Source organism: Mustela lutreola, chromosome 10 (genome assembly GCF_030435805.1).
Source record: "Mustela lutreola isolate mMusLut2 chromosome 10, mMusLut2.pri, whole genome shotgun sequence".
Taxonomy (NCBI): Eukaryota; Metazoa; Chordata; class Mammalia; order Carnivora; family Mustelidae; genus Mustela; species Mustela lutreola.
Window position 1 is genome coordinate 31425140 of NC_081299.1, and position 17397 is coordinate 31442536.

The 17397-nt window shown below is 50.1% G+C and overlaps 1 protein-coding gene across 2 annotated transcripts in view; it reads left to right on the forward strand.

The window, feature by feature from the left end:
* Positions 1–17397, forward strand: part of CTPS1 (CTP synthase 1) — a 30326-nt gene that overhangs the window by 11075 nt on the left and 1854 nt on the right. For both annotated transcript variants that reach the window (XM_059136500.1, XM_059136501.1), the window contains exons 6-18: positions 460–543; positions 1346–1426; positions 5417–5568; positions 6466–6598; positions 9692–9780; positions 10503–10597; positions 11283–11345; positions 13292–13335; positions 14722–14818; positions 15793–15848; positions 15949–16045; positions 16512–16656; positions 17142–17233. In XM_059136500.1, coding sequence (XP_058992483.1) covers positions 460–543; positions 1346–1426; positions 5417–5568; positions 6466–6598; positions 9692–9780; positions 10503–10597; positions 11283–11345; positions 13292–13335; positions 14722–14818; positions 15793–15848; positions 15949–16045; positions 16512–16656; positions 17142–17226 — 1221 coding nt within the window. In that variant the 3' untranslated portion in view covers positions 17227–17233. The remainder of the gene's footprint in view (positions 1–459; positions 544–1345; positions 1427–5416; positions 5569–6465; positions 6599–9691; positions 9781–10502; positions 10598–11282; positions 11346–13291; positions 13336–14721; positions 14819–15792; positions 15849–15948; positions 16046–16511; positions 16657–17141; positions 17234–17397) is intronic.

Sequence of the window (17397 nt, forward strand, 5' to 3'; positions counted from 1 at the left end):
CCGAGGAAAACAAACCAAATTTGGACAGAGAGGAAAAGTGTGGTACATGGTTTATGATGGCAGGATTCAAGTACTCAAACACACACAACTGTCGAGAGGTATCATGAGATGTGCTGTAGGCACAGGACGGGAGCATGTGTTGTAGCTTTCTAACTATAGTTCCCGCTGTCTAACGGGGGAATCAGTAGGAAATGTTTCGGGCCACATGTCGAGAAGCAGCATGAATCATACCAAAAGGATCATGGGAGAGTGGATGCCCCTGGGGTTTGGGGAAGGGGAGGAGTCTGGGTGCCGATACCGCTTTTAGGACAGACCCTGTGGAAAATCCAAACACATGGGCCTTTGACAAAAATAAAAACTACATTAGACACCGATCCATAAAAGGGGTTCAGAGAAAAGTCATGCCTGAAAATTCTTTATCCTAGAGAAATGAACTTTTTTTCCCCTTTTGTAAAATAGCCAAGTTCAACAGGGGAACAGAAGACTAAGCCCACCCAGAATAGCGTTCGGGAGCTCAGAGGCCTCGGGCTTTCTCCAGATCTGGTAAGGTTTTATGTGTCCCTGGTTTCAGTGCGATCTTGGGATATCTAATTAAAATCTCTCCTCCATGTTCCATGTGACTCCACTTATATGGAATCAGAAAGGCAAAAAGCAGAAACAGATCCACAAAGAGAGAGAACAAACTGGTGGTTGCCCAAGGGGAGGGGGTGGGGGGTGCAGAATGGGAGCCGCAGACTTTGGATCAGGGAGAGAATAAGGCCGGGGGCTGAGAGGCGCAGACGGCTGCCCTCGTGGTGAGCACAGCGTAGGGTATAGAGTCCCGTCGCTACGTTGTGCTTCTGAAACCCATGTAACATCGTCTGTCAGCTGTAGTTCAGCTAAAAAAAAAAGAAAATCTCAGCTCCGCAGCAGATAACACCTTTGCTTTGTTGGCTTGCTTTTCGATGCTGGTGGGGAAACAGGGTGAGTGCTTTGAGCAGGCGTTGCCTTTTACAAAGGTTTCCTCACGGGCCTGTGTGAGGTTGTGCCTTGTCTCTCCTCTGCGCCCATCATTCAGTGTCCCCTCCCTCTTACCCAAGACTCCACCTGAGGAAAACCCACTGGGTTCCCGAAGTTCATCTTCGGCACGTTCATCTGCACTGCCCCCCTCTCCCGTTTCTCCAGAGTGGGACTTTAGGCATTCAGTTTTGAAAACAGGTCCTATTTTCATGTTGGCCTGCACTGGGCTGGAGTTCACGTTTTCATCCGGCTTCATGAGGTGAGGTCTGTTCTCCTGTCAGTCAGGAAAGTACCCCAGCTCCGTCATCCCTCTTCTGTCTGAACGCCTTCCTTTGTTTCCTGCTAGGTTGTGTGCAGGTGCTCAAATCCTCTGGACACGTCAGTGAAAGAGAAAATCTCAATGTTCTGCCATGTTGAACCTGAACAAGTGAGTCGAAATTCCATCTCCGCATCAGTCGGGTTTTGGTTCTAGTTACCCTAAGGGGTCACAGCTGCTTTCGTGAGGCTTGCTGCTTGTTTCACAGTTCGAGACAGGAGCCTGTTGGCTGGAACCGATGCTGTTGGCTCTGGTTTTCTGGACGTACTTGACCTCTCTGGCCTCTTCTCTTCTCACTCCTTGTACCCTTGGCTCCAGTCAGGCTGCATGGCCTCGTCCTTCCCGCTGGCCCCGCTGTCTCCTATTCATTTTCACCCTCCAGGGCTCCCCTGGGACCCAGTATTGCCTGAGAAGCTCTCCCTGTCAAGCTGCTTCCCCCTCAGGCCTCAAGGTTGATCCTTCTTGGGCGACCTGTGTGTCTCACATGGTGAGACATGTTCTACTGCCCCTCGGGGAGAGAGAGAGAGAGAGAGAGTGTGTGTGTGTATGTGTGTGTGTCCGTCCGTCCATCCATCCGTCCGTGGTTGTCTCTACTCATAGACTCAGCTTCTGGAAGGCAGTGACCACTTCAACCAGCTTGAAATTACTGGCGCCTGGTGTCTAACGTGGCGGAGGCTTTAAACCCTATTTAGTCTTTTTCGTTACATGTGCTTATGGAGGGTACCTCTTCAATAGGAAATTCAGACTTTTGGGACCTGTCATAGGTCCAGGGTGGGGCACAGTAGGGAAGGCTTGGTGCTGGTAAGTTGAGGCTGTGGCTGCGGTCAGACCGGCTGAAGGGTAGGAGCAGGGAGGTGGAGGTCCAGGAATTTGTGTTGAGGTTGTGAGTGGTTTGCTTTGCTGCTGGGTTACTGAGGGTCAAGAGGTGAAGCAGGAGGGCCCGGCTGGCCTAGAGGGGAGAGAAGGAAGCTGCAGCGCTGGAAAAAGAGCAGTTAGTTTGCAGGACTACAGGGGGTATGGCCATGTGGGTCAAAAAGTCAAAGTCACTGGCGTTGAAGTGAAGAGAGCAGGGCAGCCTCTGACCCCCCCCATCTCCACGGGCACTCAGGAAGCGGGCTGTGAGCATGGCCTGGGGCCTGAGATCAGTGTTCCCAGAGCTTCCCAAGCTGGGAGCTCCGTGTCAGGAATTCTGCTTCCTACTAAATACAGATCTCCCTTGACTTAATGATGGGCTAATCCCAGGCAACCTGTTGTAAGTTGAAAATACCTAAGTCGGAGTGCCTGGGTGACTCAGTGGGTTAAGCCTCTGCCTTAGGCTGGGGTTATGATCTTGGGGTTCTGGGATCGAGCCCCACATCAGGCTCTCTGCTCAGCAGGGAGTCTGCTTCCTCCTCCTTCTGCCTGCCTCTCTGCCTACTTATGATCTCTCTCTCTCTCTCTCTCTGTCAAATAAATAAATGAATAAAATTTTGAAAAGAAAAAAAAAGAAAATACCCTGAGTCGAAAATGTGTTAACACACCTAGCCTACTTTAAATATAGCCTACAGGTGAGCAGAATCACCTAACACAAAGCCTGTTATACAGTAAAGTATTGACTATCTCGTGTAATTCATCGAATACTGTACTGAAAGTGGGAAACAGTGGTTGTGGGTACAGAACCATTGTAAGATATCGGTTGTTACCCCGTGACCGTGGGGCTGACTGGAGGCTGTGGCTTGCTGCTGTGGCCCCACAACACGAGAGAACATACGGCCAGTTGCTAGCCTGGGGACCACAGTTCAAAATGCAGAGTATCTTTTCTACTGAATGTGTGTTGTTTTCACACCACCCTAAAGCAGAGTATCAAGTCAAACCACTCAGAGTCAGGAGCTGTCTGTATAGAGCGTCAGAATAACTACGTTGTTATGAGCAGCCTTCTTATTTATGCATTTCATTTATTTGAGGTATTTCTATCCCAGCAAGTGAAGGTAATTAAATTCCATGATAGAATATATTATTAAGGGGCATCTGGGTGGCTCAGTTGTTAAGCATCTGCTTGCGGCTCAGGTCATAATCCCAGGATCCTGGGATCAAGCCCACATTGGGCTCTCTGCTCAGCAGGAAGCCTGCTTCTCCCTCTCCCACTCCCCCCTGCTTATGTTCCCTCTCTTCGCTGTCCCTCTCTCTCTGTCAAATAAATAAATAATCATAAAAAACCAAAAAGAATAGGTTATTAAAAAATACCATTAAAAATGTGACAAGTGTTTCTAGATTTAAATTCGCATTTCAAATATTTTGCCTATTTTTAAATTGAGTTGCTTTTCTTACTGAGTTATAGGAATTCTCTGTATTTTCTGAAGAATAGTCCTTTCAGATCTGTGATTGGCCCATTTTTCTCCAAATCTGTGGCTTGTCTTACCTTTTTAGTGGTATCTTTTGGAGCACCAAAGCTTTTACATTCTGATAAACTTCCCTGTATCCATTTCTCTCTGTATTGGTTGTGCTTTTAGGTATTCTGCCTGAGAACTCCACTTAACAAAAAGATGTCATGTTTTCTTCTAGAAGTTTTATAATTCTAGGTCTTATATTCAGGCCTGGGATCCATTGTGAGTTCCCTTTTATGGATAGCAACTTTCTAGTAAAATTTAAATTCCTTTTTTTTGCCTGTGGGTAGCCAGTTGTCCCAGCTTCTTGCCTTGGAAAGACCATCCTTCAACAGTAATCTATGGTGTTTTCTCATAAAGTTGCTTTTTAAAGATTTCTTTATTTGTAAAGCTTTTTTTCTAGATTTATTTATAGGTATCTGTAATTTTTGTAGCTCTATGAATGGGAAAATTTTAAAAACTACATTTCCTAGGAGCCCCGTGGCTCAGTCGGTTGAGTGCCTGACTCTTGATCTCAGCTCAGGTCTTGATCTCAGGGTTGTGAGTTCAAGCCCCATGTCGGGCTCCATGCTGGGTGTGGAGCCTGCTTAAAAAAAAAATTACTTTTCCTAATTAGATATGACTATGTATAGGAACCCTGCTGACCTTAGCTGATTGATCTCAAGCCTGGCAGCCTCACTGAAATTCTGCCAGTTCTGTTTATTTCCTTGTAAATTCAAGGGGTTTTTGTGGATGAGAAATAATACTGAATGTAGTTCTTGGCAGTTGCTTTTTATTTTCCATTTCATACGTTTCTTATTTAATTGTAATGGGTAATATCTCTAGTACATCACTGAATAGAATGTACAATAGTGGCCAGTTCTGCCTTGTTCCAGACTTTAAAGATTAAATGTTAATATTACATGTTGAGAACCAAATGATGTTTTGCTGTGGGCTTTTTTTTTCTTCTTTATGTTTTTCACATTTTCCCTAATAGTCCTAATTCACCAAGCATTTTTACTGTGGGTTGGTTTTGAATTTTTATTAGCTTCATCCACTGAGGTGACTTTTTTTTCCTTTTTTTGTCTGTTCATGTAGTGAATTCCACTGTTATATATCTTAACGCCATGGTTTTTGGACTCAGCCTGGAAAATGACACCCCCGCTTGCCACCCCCAGAGGTTCTAGTCCGTGTAGTGGTGGGTACGGTGTGGGCTTGTGAATTTTTAAAATCTCACCCAGGTGACTCCAGTGTACAGCCAAGTTCAACAGCCACTATTCTCGGGACAAATCCTACTTAGACATGAATATTTTTTCTTTTTTTAAACTACATTTGTGGTTTGGTTTGTGATTTTTTTTTTTTTTTTTAAAGATTTTTAAAATTTATTTTAGAGAGTGACTCTCTAGGTGACTCTCTGTGAGCGCAGAGCCCGATGTGGGGATCAGTCCCATGATCCTGAGATCATGACCTGAGCTGAAATCAAGAGTCGATGCTTAACCGACTTAGTCACCTAGGCACCCCTGATTTTTTTTTTTCTTTTTTTAAAGGATTTTTGCAGTCATGCTCCTAAGAGATTAGCCTCTAATTTTTTATTCTGTTCGTGAGTCAGTTTTCGTAATGTATATTTTTCTAGAAAATTGCCCTTGCCATTTTCAGATGTAAAAGTTATTTTCTGAGGGTGATAGAGCCAGTAGGAGGCTGCCAGCCCAGTTCGTTTTTGTTTGTTTTTATTAAATAACCTTTGCCGGTTTATACACAGGTGATCTGCGTCCATGATGTCTCCTCCATCTACCGAGTCCCCTTGTTGCTAGAGGAGCAGGGGGTCGTAGACTATTTTCTCCGGAGACTTGACCTTCCGATTGAGAGGCAGCCGCGAAAAATGCTGATGAAGTGGAAAGAGATGGCAGACAGGTTTGCCTCGTGATGAGGAGCTGGGAGTCCGGGCCTTATTTCTCTTCTCGGGAGGGTCTCAGGGAATTTGCTCACGCTGTCGGCTCATGCTAGGTAAGGACTCGGTGGTAAGAGAGGCAGAGACAGGCTCTTAGCCCTCAGCTTGTCTGTGAGGGGCATTTTCCTTTCGCCATTGGCCCTTCCAGTCTTTGTGCATTTCTATGTATATCCGCAGGCAGCCATGAAAATGGCACACAGCTCGAGGATCCTGTTTTCATACGATACTACGAACATTTTTGCTCTGTTACTAATTATACTTTATGATGAAGGTTTTTGGAGAATATATACCATTGTGTTAATGTCCCATAGTTTATCTGACTATTCCCTTCATCTCATTAACTCCTAAGAATTGACTGTTAATTTTTTTTAGCTCTTTGGGATTTTAATTATTTTTTTTCTTAAAGATTTTATTTATTTATTTGACAGACAGAAATCACAAGTAGGCAGAGAGGCAGGCAGAGAAAAAGGAGGAAGCAGGCTCCCTGCCGAGCAGAGAGCCCAACAAGGGGCTCAATCCCAGGACCCTGAGATTATGACCCGAGCCGGAGGCAGAGGCTTTAATGTGAGCCACTGAGCCACCCAGGCGTCCCTGGGATTTTAATTTTTAAGAAAGAATTTGTGTGGGATTTGGAAGCCATCTCTTCATGCCAGGTCCTAAAATTCTACTTTCTTTACAAAGCCTGCCACATGGATTTGAAAGTTTCTTCCTCTTTACTGTTGTGTACGAAGAACTCCGATCATACCCACTCCCATTGTATGCTTCCCAGAGAGGTTTTCTTCTTTTTAGAAAGCAGTTTTGATCTTGTGGTGGTATTTACGTTATAAATAATTTGGTGTCTCTTGGCCTTTGTGTGATAGATACGATCGCTTGCTGGAGACCTGCTCTATTGCCCTTGTGGGCAAATACACCAAGTTCTCAGACTCGTACGCCTCCGTCATTAAAGCCCTAGAGCATTCTGCGCTGGCCATCAACCACAAGTTAGAAATCAAGGTAAGGAGGGGCAGCACAGGTATAGCAAGGCCTGGATAGGGAGGGCTTTTGGGGTCTCATAGATGCTGTAGGCATATCTGCCATATGTTCCTGGAACTCGGAATTTCTTTTTTGGACTAGAAAGGATTCATGGTTGGCTCCTGGCTTAGTGAGAGAGCAGTAGGGCATTTTCAGGAGACAGTGAAGGGGAGAGGTGGTCAGGGTAGTGCTTGTGGAAGTGCCGATGGTTGATTCTGAGTAGCAGGTTGTGCCAGGGGAATGGGGGAGCCCTGGTGGGCCAGAGGTGCACTGCTGTTCTCTTACCTTGTCTGGGACGTGGGAGGGCTACTACCCACCTCCGAGAGTGGGGAGGTTTCTCTGAAATGTGTGTCTGGTTGCCCGGCCAGTGCCTGGAGCGTGTGTGGCACCCGTGAGCGGTCCTGCTTGTGTTCTGCTCCATGACGGGACGCGCAGACGCTGAGCTGGCGGAGTGTCAGGGCTTCATCTCTGATTGTCGTCTGCGGGTACCTGGAACCTTGAGGTTCAGGGCTCAGATTCTGGCCATCCTCACTGCTGGCATCAGTGGCCTTCTCCTCCTCCAGGTGTTTCTCAGCATGGTAATTTAGTTGGCTTTGTGCTGGGGAACACTTTCCTACAGAAGGACCTACTGTATACATTTTAAGAATTATGGGATCTTATTACACTTCCTGACTTTTGCTCCTTCTTTGGGTCATTCATCTGTTGTCTCCATGTAGACGTAATCTGTGCCTTTCATGGTGGGTGGTGGGGGTCGAGAGGTGAATGAATCTGTGGGGTCTCGAAGGTGTTGGGGGAGCACACAGAAGGGGTGGGGGAGGCTGTCTGGGTAGACGTGTGAGGAGGGCAGACTTCCTCCAGGAGGGTCTCTGGCAGAGTTTGGGAAGATGGGGGAGGCAGAAGGGCAGGGCATTCAGACAGAAGGTAGAGTGTATCCCAGGGCTTGGAGACGGGGAATAGTTGGGAACTAAGTGGATGGGAAAGTGTGAATTGGAGGATGTCTGGAGACAGGCCTGTGAGGTCATGAATCGCGTTACCTGGGCCACACAGCTGGCTCTTCCCCTGAGGTTCAGGGAAGCCATCGCAGGGTCCTGGGCAGGAAACAGTGGGAAAAAGATGAACAAACTAATAAGAATGGGGGCAGAAGATCTGAGTGGACACGTCCGTCGAAGCTGCCCCTGATGTATGTGGAGGCAGACAAAGGCAGCAGCTTCATTTGTCAGGGAAATACATGCACATTAAATCACTGTGACCAGACACCTGCTGGAGACGCCGAGCATGCTGGAGAGGATGGGGAACCCTGCGCCTTGCTGGTGGGCTGGGGAAATGGCACGACTGATGAGAACACAGCCTGGCACTTTCCTACAAAGGGAAACGTACACTTACTCCGTGACCCAGCACTTCTGCTCCCTGATACCTACTGAAAACATAGGTCCACAAGAAATATTTTTATACAAGAGGACTGATACTTAATAGCCAGAATCTGGAACCAATCCACATGTCCAGCGCGAGTTCATGCACACGTTGTACTGTATTACCTCAGTGGGCAACGGCTCAGGGACAAAAAGGAATAAACCCGTGACACGCACGCAGCGGGGATGAATCCCAGAAACATCCCGAGCCAAAAAAGCCAGACACGGAAGCTGCATGTTGTGTGTTTATTTCTATCAAGTTCTAAAAGGGACATCTGTGCTGATAGAAAGCAGAGCCGGGGTGTCTGGGGCAGGAGGCCAGAGGAGGGAGGTTGGGGGAGTGGGAGGGCAGAGGGACTTTTTTAGGATGACAGTCATTTTCCTTATTTTTGATTGAGGTGGTGGTCACACCTTTGTGTGTATGTTTGACAAAACCCATCTGTGTACACTTAAATGCTTGGGTTTTATTGCATATAAGTTATACTGCAGTAAAGAGGCGAAGATGGAAAGCAGTCTTGGTGGCAGACAGGCTGGAGGAAAATGCATTCTGAGCAGAAGGAACACTTTATTATTTTCTTTTTTTTTTTCATTATATTTTAGTTTTATTTTATTTTATTTTTTTTTTAAAGATTTAATTTATTTATTTGACAGAGAGAGATCACAAGTAGGCAGAGAGGCAGGCAGAGAGAGAGGAAGGGAAGCAGGCTCCCTGCCAACCAGAGAGCCTGATGTGGGACTCGATCCCAGGACCCTGAGATCATGACCTGAGCCGAAGGCAGCGGCTTAACCCACTGAGCCACCCAGGTGCCCCTTATATTTTAGTTTTAAAGATTTTATTTATTTGTCAGAGAGATGGGGGAGAGCGAGCACAGACAGGCAGAGGGTGAAGCAGGCTCCCTGCTGATGAGGGAACCCGATTTGGGGCTCGGTCCCAGGACCCTGGGCAGACACTTAACCAGCTGAGCCACCTAGGGGCCCCAGAGAGAACACTTTGGATTCCAGCAGGCTGAGGGTAGAGCCAGTGGAGAGCCATATTGGGGAAGCCAATGATTTTTGAGGGCAACACTTGTATTTTAAAATATAAGAAAGAATTTATTTATTTATTTACGTCTAAATATTTTTATTTATTTATTTATTTATTTGCTTGCACGTGCACAAGTAGGCAGAGGCAGAGGGAGAAGCAGGCTCCCTGCTGAGCAAGTGCCCGATGCGGGACTCGATCCCAGGACCCTGGGATCCTGACCTGAGCCAAAGGCAGCAGACTGACTGACTGTGCCACCCAGGCATGCCTATAAGAAAGAATTTAAAGTTTATTTTTAAACTCTTGGGTTTAAATATATGAAGATTATAATTTTGAAACTTTTTTTTTATTTTTTTAAAGATTTTATTATCTGAGAGAGCCAACGCATGTGCGTGCACACAAGCAGTGGGCAGGCAGGGCAGAGGCGGAAGCTGGCTCCCCTTGGAGCAGGGAGCCAGACTTGGGACTTGATCCCAGGACCCTAGGATCATGACCTGAGCCAAAGGCAGATGCTTAACCATCTGAGCCCCTAAAACTTTTAAGTGAAGAAAGATGGGACATTGATAGTATCATTTAGGAATTAGGAAGAATGTGACTCTGGAGTCATGGACTGCTTCTTGTCTCCCCCGCCCGAATGGTCCCCAGTACATAGATTCCACGGACTTGGAGCCGAGCACGTTGCAGGAGGAGCCCGTGCGCTACCACGAAGCCTGGCAGAAGCTGTGTAGCGCTCAGTGAGTAGGGCCCTCGGCCTTGGGTTTCCGGGGGTTTCAGTGGTTGGGGGAGGCTTTACTGAGCAGAGCCCTGTGCTCTCGGGCTTGTAGCTGGCAATCTGCTTTTTAAAGATTTTTAATTGTTGAAAGGCTACAGTCTGTAAGATTTAAGCCTTACAAAAATACAGCTTATCAATATAGTTGAATTTAAAGAAAACACGTTCTGATTTCACGGACGCTTGCTGCCTGCGTCGACGGATGAGGCTTATTTAAAGATTCTCTTCCGGAACGTTTGATGAGGACCTGTCCGCAGAGTCTCTCTGTTGGTTTTTGGCAGCTGTTCTTTGTAATAGTAAACAATCAGCAGGCAACTCCAGCTCTCTGGAGCAGTGGGATGTTCTAGAGCCCTACAACTATGACCAAGGCCCCTGCTCGGCGGACACTCTCAGGGAGAGGCTCCCTGCCCTTGCAAGGGAGCTCTTTAAGCCAAGAAGTAAGAAGTTGCATTTATGTTAACATATGTTAAAAATGATGAAAGAACCCATGTGTGCCATCTTTTTTTTCCCTTGTAAGCATTTAGTGCACATTTTCTGAGCCCACAGTGTTTACAGACAGCTCAGCCGCAGTCTCCCAAGTCACCGTCATAGTCCCAGTAGCAAAATATAGGGGGAGTGACTTTGTGGCATCAGTGTCTTGGGCTGGTGGGAAGGGTCAATCCCCATGTGCTGTGTTCTCTTGGACAGCGGAGTGCTGGTTCCAGGGGGATTTGGTGTTCGGGGGACAGAAGGAAAAATCCAAGCCATCGCCTGGGCTCGGAAACAGAAGAAGCCTTTTTTGGGTAAGGAGTAGGAAAGAGCAAGAAAAAGGGCCGCGTGGGAGCCTGTGAGTAAAACAGGGAGGTCACTGGAACCAAGCGCAGATGCTGTCTTTCTAGATAGCAGCTCAAGTAGAAGTCGTTTTGGTTCTGTTTGGGAGAAATTCAGACTTTCTTAGTGTGAAAAGTTTAAGAGCGTATACATCCACATGTAGATGCCGTGGAATTTGGGGAGAATGAAAAGCAATCAGGAAATTTGGTCCTTTTGCTGGACCCAGCTGTTCGGCAGGACACCTGACGCTGAGTTTCACACCCTCACTTCACATTGGCTCGTGATTTTGGATGCTTCCTGGAGCTGCAAATTTTAGTAATTTTCAGCTTGATCATTTGTAAATGGAAACTTAATGAGAGAGGATAGGAAAGCATGAATTTTCAAGTATGAATACGCTACTGCGTATTTCTAAAATTGAGTAGCTTCCAAAACTTGGACCCTTCATATGAGGACTCTTTTGAAAGCTTAGACCCAGTTTTTGAAAGCTGATAACAGATAATACACAGCAGGGGGTGCTTGTTGGTAACAGGGAAAGGAGGAGAGTTTGTGATTGTCGTTCTGTGGGCAAACGGGACACGGAGTGAGGGCAGGCTGGTGCGAAATGTAGAAGCTGCTTTTCAGTGGAGCTTCCTTTGTGTTTTCCCTTCCACCTGCAAGGTGTGTGCCTAGGAATGCAGTTGGCAGTGGTTGAGTTTTCAAGAAATGTGCTGGGCTGGCAAGGTAAGTGTTCGTTATAAACCTTGTTAACAATTCTTGCTGAAGTGTTTCTGGAGGGCGTGGAGCCTGGCGCCCCATGGGTGATGGGAGGCCCCGGAGAAGGCCAGGCCTGGCTTCTTGGTACCTTGTGGGGGCACAGCAGGGGGAAGTGCCGTGTGCATGAAGGGAAAGCACAGCTCCTCCAAGCCGCGCCGATGGCAGGAACGAGGAGTCACAGCTGGCCAGGCTTCCTGGTTCTCTGTCCCTGCATCTCCGGCTTCGGGGATGCCCGCCTTCCCAACCCCGTAGCCACCATCCCTCAGCTAGTGCCGAGCAAGGAAACTCTGGCCTGAGGCTGTGCAGTTACTATGAGCTTGGGCCCTGGAGCCTGTCAGACCTGGGCTTAACTTCTGACCCTCCCTTATTGTGGGTGATTTTAGATAAATTACTTAGCCTTTCTTGGCTTCTGTTTCTTCTATAAAATGGGGTGATGCTGGTACCTGCTTCCCCTGGTTATGAGAATCGAATGAAATTATGCTTGTAAACAGTCCCAGTGCCTGGCGCCTGGCCAGTAGGAAATTCTCCGTGCCTCGCTGTCCAGACTACCTGGACACTCCGTGGCTCCCAGCAGGGTTTTACCACGTCTGGGAGTGCTGTGGGGTGAGTGGACCCGGCTGGCTGGCTTTCTGCTCCCTGTGGTGTATCAGATCTCCCTGCTGTGCGTTCAGCTCTGCCCAGCAGGGACATTGAGATGGTTCTCTCCCTGGAGCAAGGCTCATCATTCACTACTTCAGCCGAGGTGTCTCACAGCAGGGCGACCTCCCAGAATGACAGGCCCAGTGTGCGGACACTTAACAAGCTTGCTCGTGTCCCGAGGCCTGCACAGCTGGTGGGGGAGGGGAGCGCACAGTGCAATGGCGGGGGCGAGGCTCCCTGGGACCCCTGATGGCAGAGCCCACACAGCCCCTCTCGACTCTGTAGCCCAGCTGACAAACCTCACGTTTTCAAGAAGACCTCAGAAGTTGTAGGAAGAAGAAGCCGAGCATCCTGAGGCATGTGAAAGCAGCCTGGCTCCATGAGGGACAAGTGGCCCTCCCATGGCCAGCTTACTGTTAAGGCTGGGATCCTTGGACGTGTTTCTGAGAGGTCGCCTCCTACTCACTCACGCACTCACCTCCCACTCAGCACTCAAGCTGCTCTGTGGGCCGCATGCCCTTTAGTTTTGGCCCCTGAGCCCTGCCAGGCACTGTCCTAGCTGCCGGTGACCCTGGAGCTGGCCCTCTGGGCACCCTGGACCCTCTCCCAGCCACTACCCGTCACCCGATGGGGTCCCCAGGTGGGTGGGTGACCTGGCGATGAGTCTGCCTTCAGCTGGGACCTGGCTCTGGTCAGGCCCAGGAGGGAAGGTACCAGGCCTGTCACGCATAGGGAGCCGGATGGTACCAGGAACAGGGTTCTTTGCCTTTTGGTCTTCAGTGGTTTTGCTTATGGCTAGACCATCCGTGCAGTGAGCGAGAGGAAGGTTGTTCGGGTCTTCAGATCAGTGAATTCCTGACTTAGCTGCTGTGCAAAGCGGTTGGGCGAGATGACACAGAAGATGCCAAGGATGAGAGCAATGTGTTGCCCGTCCTGGAGAGACACTCTGAAGCAAGAAAGGGGGAGTTGAGGTAGCAGCGTGTGAGCTGTCATGAGGAGGCAGTATCGAGCTAAAGATGAGGTGGTGCCCCTGGTTTCAATTCCCCTATTTTCCATGGCTTGGCTTCCCGGTGCTCGCACATGGAAAACACTCAGCTGTGTGTGTGCACCGAGTACCTCGTATTAATGTGACTCCTGGTTTTTGTTTGAATCACTGAACGGTCACTTTGAACTGGGGAGGGAAATTGTAATTAAGAGCCTAAGAACGACGACACTTGAAAATAATCAGGGTTGTTTGTAACTGTTTTTTTAACGTAGGTATTTCCATTTTTCAGATGCCAATTCTACAGAGTTTGACCCTAAGACCAACCATCCTGTGGTGAGTCCAGTGTTGGAGCCTTCCCAGGGCTGAGAAGGGCGCTCAGGGCTTGGACTCAGGAAGACCACTGGGTCTGTCCACGGGTCCCTCAGACCCACTGCATGGGAAGAACTTTTATTTTATTTGACAGAGAGAGAAAGATCACAAGTAGGCAGAGCAGCAGGCAGAATGAGGGGGAAGCAGGCTCCCCACTGAACAGAGAGGCTGATGTGGGGCTCCATCCCAGGACCCTTAGATCATGACCTGAGCCAAAGGCAGAGGTTTAATCCACTGAGCCACCAGGCGCCCCATGGGAAGAACTTTTATTTTTCATTGTGTAACTTCTCCCTTCTCTTCCCAGTTTGTAACAGAAAATGTTTAAGACAGGCCTCACCCCAGCCAGCCAGGGTGGTTCCTGCTTAGCATCATTCTCTCTCCGCGCTCCCCTCAGTCCCCAGGAGCGCCGTCCCACTGTGACAGGAAACACTGACAGCCCCTGCTGCGCACCACGTGCTGTCCTACCCCTTTACGGGTGCTCGTTCATTTCCTCCCCGACACCCCGGGGACATGGGCTTGTTCTTCAGGACCCGTGGAACATGGGTGTTGAACGAACGTGTTTAATAGTAACCAAAGCTTGTGGAGGCCCATGTCCCTCGTGTGGTGTCTCCTGTCAGAGGAATGTGACTCCTGGGGAGGCACGGCGCCTTTATTCATCTTCAGCTCTCCTGCCGGGGGGTTACAGGTCTGTTCTTGATACCAGAGACGCTTTGATAAACAGGGTGGACCCAGCTCTTGATCCCAGGGCATTTGAACAGCATCAGTGTATACTTGTTGACTTGAAACTGAACTTTGCTCAGAAGGAGAGGAGTGAAGGGTTGGAGGGGCGCCTCCTCTCGGTGGTGGGAAAGCAGGGTCTGAGACGGTCCTTGAGGCCAGGAGGTGCTCAGAGGAGCCAGGGACTGAGCGGTGCGCTGGGCTCTCGTGGCTCAGGGCCTCTGCCTCTCTGCCGCCCACACATGCACCAGGCAAACCCTGAGAAGCATCCATTTCCTTTGAGCAGCCCCTCAGTCCGGGGTGGGGGAGATACGTCATGGCCTTTCCCGTCTCGTATCCACGCTGCTGTGTCAGTCTCCAGAACGTGCTGGGGTCTGGCAGCCCTCGTGATCCAGAGTGCTGGGGGCAGCTGTTCCTGCAGCTCAGGATGACCGGCCAAAGGCGAGGGCTCGAGGCCCTACCCAGCACGGGCTCTCAACGACGAGAGGAAGGCCGTTGCTCAGTGGTGACCATCCCCTCTGAGCAATGGCCAGGGTTAGAGCTTCTCACGGGCCCTCGTCCCGCAGCGCTGGCGATCCTTCTGCTAATGGACGCAGCGTGTGGTAGCGCGTGCTTGTTTTCCAACACCTCCAGGTCATAGACATGCCAGAACACAACCCTGGGCAGATGGGCGGAACCATGAGGCTGGGCAAGAGAAGAACCCTGTTCCAGACCAAGAACTCCGTCATGAGTAAGAGCTGCAGCTTCCGGCCCCCCAGCGGCACAGCACGGCTTGTCTGGAAGCCCATCCTGGGCTACTCCTGGGGCTCCGAAGAGCCGGGCTGGCCTTTTGGGTTTCGTTCTTGCTTTCAAGTTCTTTCCCCCTTCCTGCTCACATTCTTTCAGGATGCGCCAGGATAGCCCAAGAAGCAGTGTGGCTCTGTGTAGTCAGTGGGGGGGGGGCAGGGGCCTCGGGGGTGGGTGGCTCCCCGGGAGGAGCCAGGACATGCAGTCTCCTGCAGCCTGGCCTTTCCCTAGGCTGCTCGGGTGAACTAGATTAAACTGCCAGCATCGGCACTGTCCCCAGGAAGGCAGTTTTGTGTGCCCAACCTAGATAGGTTTTACTCTGAAGGTACTAATAGGTACTGCAGATTTAGGGAAAGTTGGGGCAGGAAAATCCGGAGGAGAATGATTGCGGTCAGTCTCATTCTCTTGCTCACCGGGGAAAATTCTTTGTAGAAGTGGGGGCCCCTCGTGTCTCGTTTGAGTCAGTTGAGTAGGTGACCGTGCAGTGTTCCCAGCTCTGTATTCTGTGGACTTGGGGGCCCCCCTCCCCTGGCAGCGTGGGGGCCACGGCGCACTCTGCTGACCGTGACTTAACTGCACGGCTCCCCACTGTGGGCCAGCTCCCTAGCTTTTCAAGTGTCCTTTTCCGTTCACCTGTTCCGTGTGTCCTGGTGGGTTTTCGGGCAGTTTCCAGTGGAAAGTGCTTTGTACTGCAGTAATTGTGTGCTGGGGGGCGGGGGGTGGGATGGAAACATCTGTCTCTGTGACGGTCTTCCCTGGCATGGTCAGAAAACTCAGAGCCCAGGAACGAGTCTGTGCTATGCTGCTGCTGCCAGTGGCCCTGGTTGGCAGGAGAACCCAGAGCTTGCCCTCAGGGGGCTGGACAGTACACTGGGAAGCAATCAGAATTCTTTGCATCAGTCTGCTTTCTTTTGCCAGGGAAACTCTATGGAGATCCAGATTACCTGGAAGAGAGACACCGCCACAGGTTTGAGGTGAGGAGTTGAGCTCAGTGACCTTTCACCCTGTCTCCTGGTGACTCTGGAACCGCAGCAAGCTGGGAGGTCAGCTGCCTTATTCTTGGTGTGTCCGCAGGTGAATCCAGTCCTAAAGAAGTGTTTGGAGGAGCAGGGCCTGAAGTTCGTTGGCCAGGACGTTGGGGGCGAGAGGATGGAGATCGTGGAGCTGGAGGGTGAGTGCAGGGCATCTGTGGGGGTGCAGGGGGGCGGCTGGGAGCGTTGACCTGGTGGCCAGAGGAAGCATCCCTGCCCTGCTGGGGGTGCTCTTGGGGAACAGGAACCTGGAGCCCTGGGAGCCCCTCTTCCTGCGGGCAGCGCTGCCCTTCTGGCCTTGGTCCTCATTTTCCAGAATGAGGGCTCGCCCTTGGGCTTTGAGCCCTGTTTCTGATCTGGGGAAGCTGGGGAGCAGGGCTGGCCAGGCGGGAACCCTGGAGGAGGCCCTGTCAGCTAGCTGGGTGACAGCTTGCAGGGCAAGGGCATCTCCTCCCCCTAGCTTTGGGGCTGCCTTAACCTGGGTTCTGGTTAAGATGCTATTTTGAGAGAATTTTAGGGTTTATGGAAACATGAAACACCTGACAGGGTTTGCTCTTCTTTATTTTATGCATATGACCAAAGTACTGCTTTTTGTTTCTGTTTCAGACCATCCCTTTTTTGTTGGGGTTCAGTACCACCCTGAGTTCCTGTCCAGGCCCATCAAGCCTTCGCCTCCGTACTTTGGCCTCCTGCTGGCCTCCGTGGGGAGGCTCCCGCATTACCTCCAAAAGGGCTGCAGGCTCTCACCCAGGTGCGGTCACTCCTCTCCTGTCCGTCGGGGAGCCCCCTGGCTCATCGCAGTGGGCATGCGCTCCTCTCTGGGGTCCCCTCAGGCTGCCTGTGTGCCGCCAGGACCTTCCCCAGTGTGGGGGCTGAGCCCTCACTGTAGCACCTGACCCTGGGCTCGTATGTGACAGTGGGGCCCTGGGTCTGTGGGGCGCTGGTGGTCACAGGCCCAGTGTGTCCCTGCCTCGCTGCTGCCTTTCTCTGGAGCCAGCTCCTCACTCGGCGCTGGGGGTTAGAGTTCTAGGAGTGAAGTATAAAGCGAACCTATATCCTTTCTAACTGGAAGAAGAAAATCCCTCTAGGGCTCTGTGCTCAGTTCATAAGGCAGGATAGCTTCTCATGTTCCTGCTGTGTGCGGACAAGGGTCCTGTGGTGATGGTGGCTAGGAACACAGAGAAGGAAAATGGGTCTGTGGTGGGAGACCATGTATAAAGCATCCAAATTCCACAGGGACACCTACAGTGACAGGAGTGGAAGCAGCTCCCCGGACTCTGAAATCACCGAACTGAAGTTCCCATCAATAAATCACGACTGATGGGAATGTAAGTGGCGTTTCTCGGTTCTAGTATTTTTGTTCGTGTGTTTTAATGGCAATTACACTAGAATTGTAAGATAGGGAAGTCTGATGGTGAGGATTTTATGTGCCGGAGTGTGTAAGTGGTAAGGTCAGTGTGGCCCCCAGTGGACAGGGCCCTGAGTTACATCG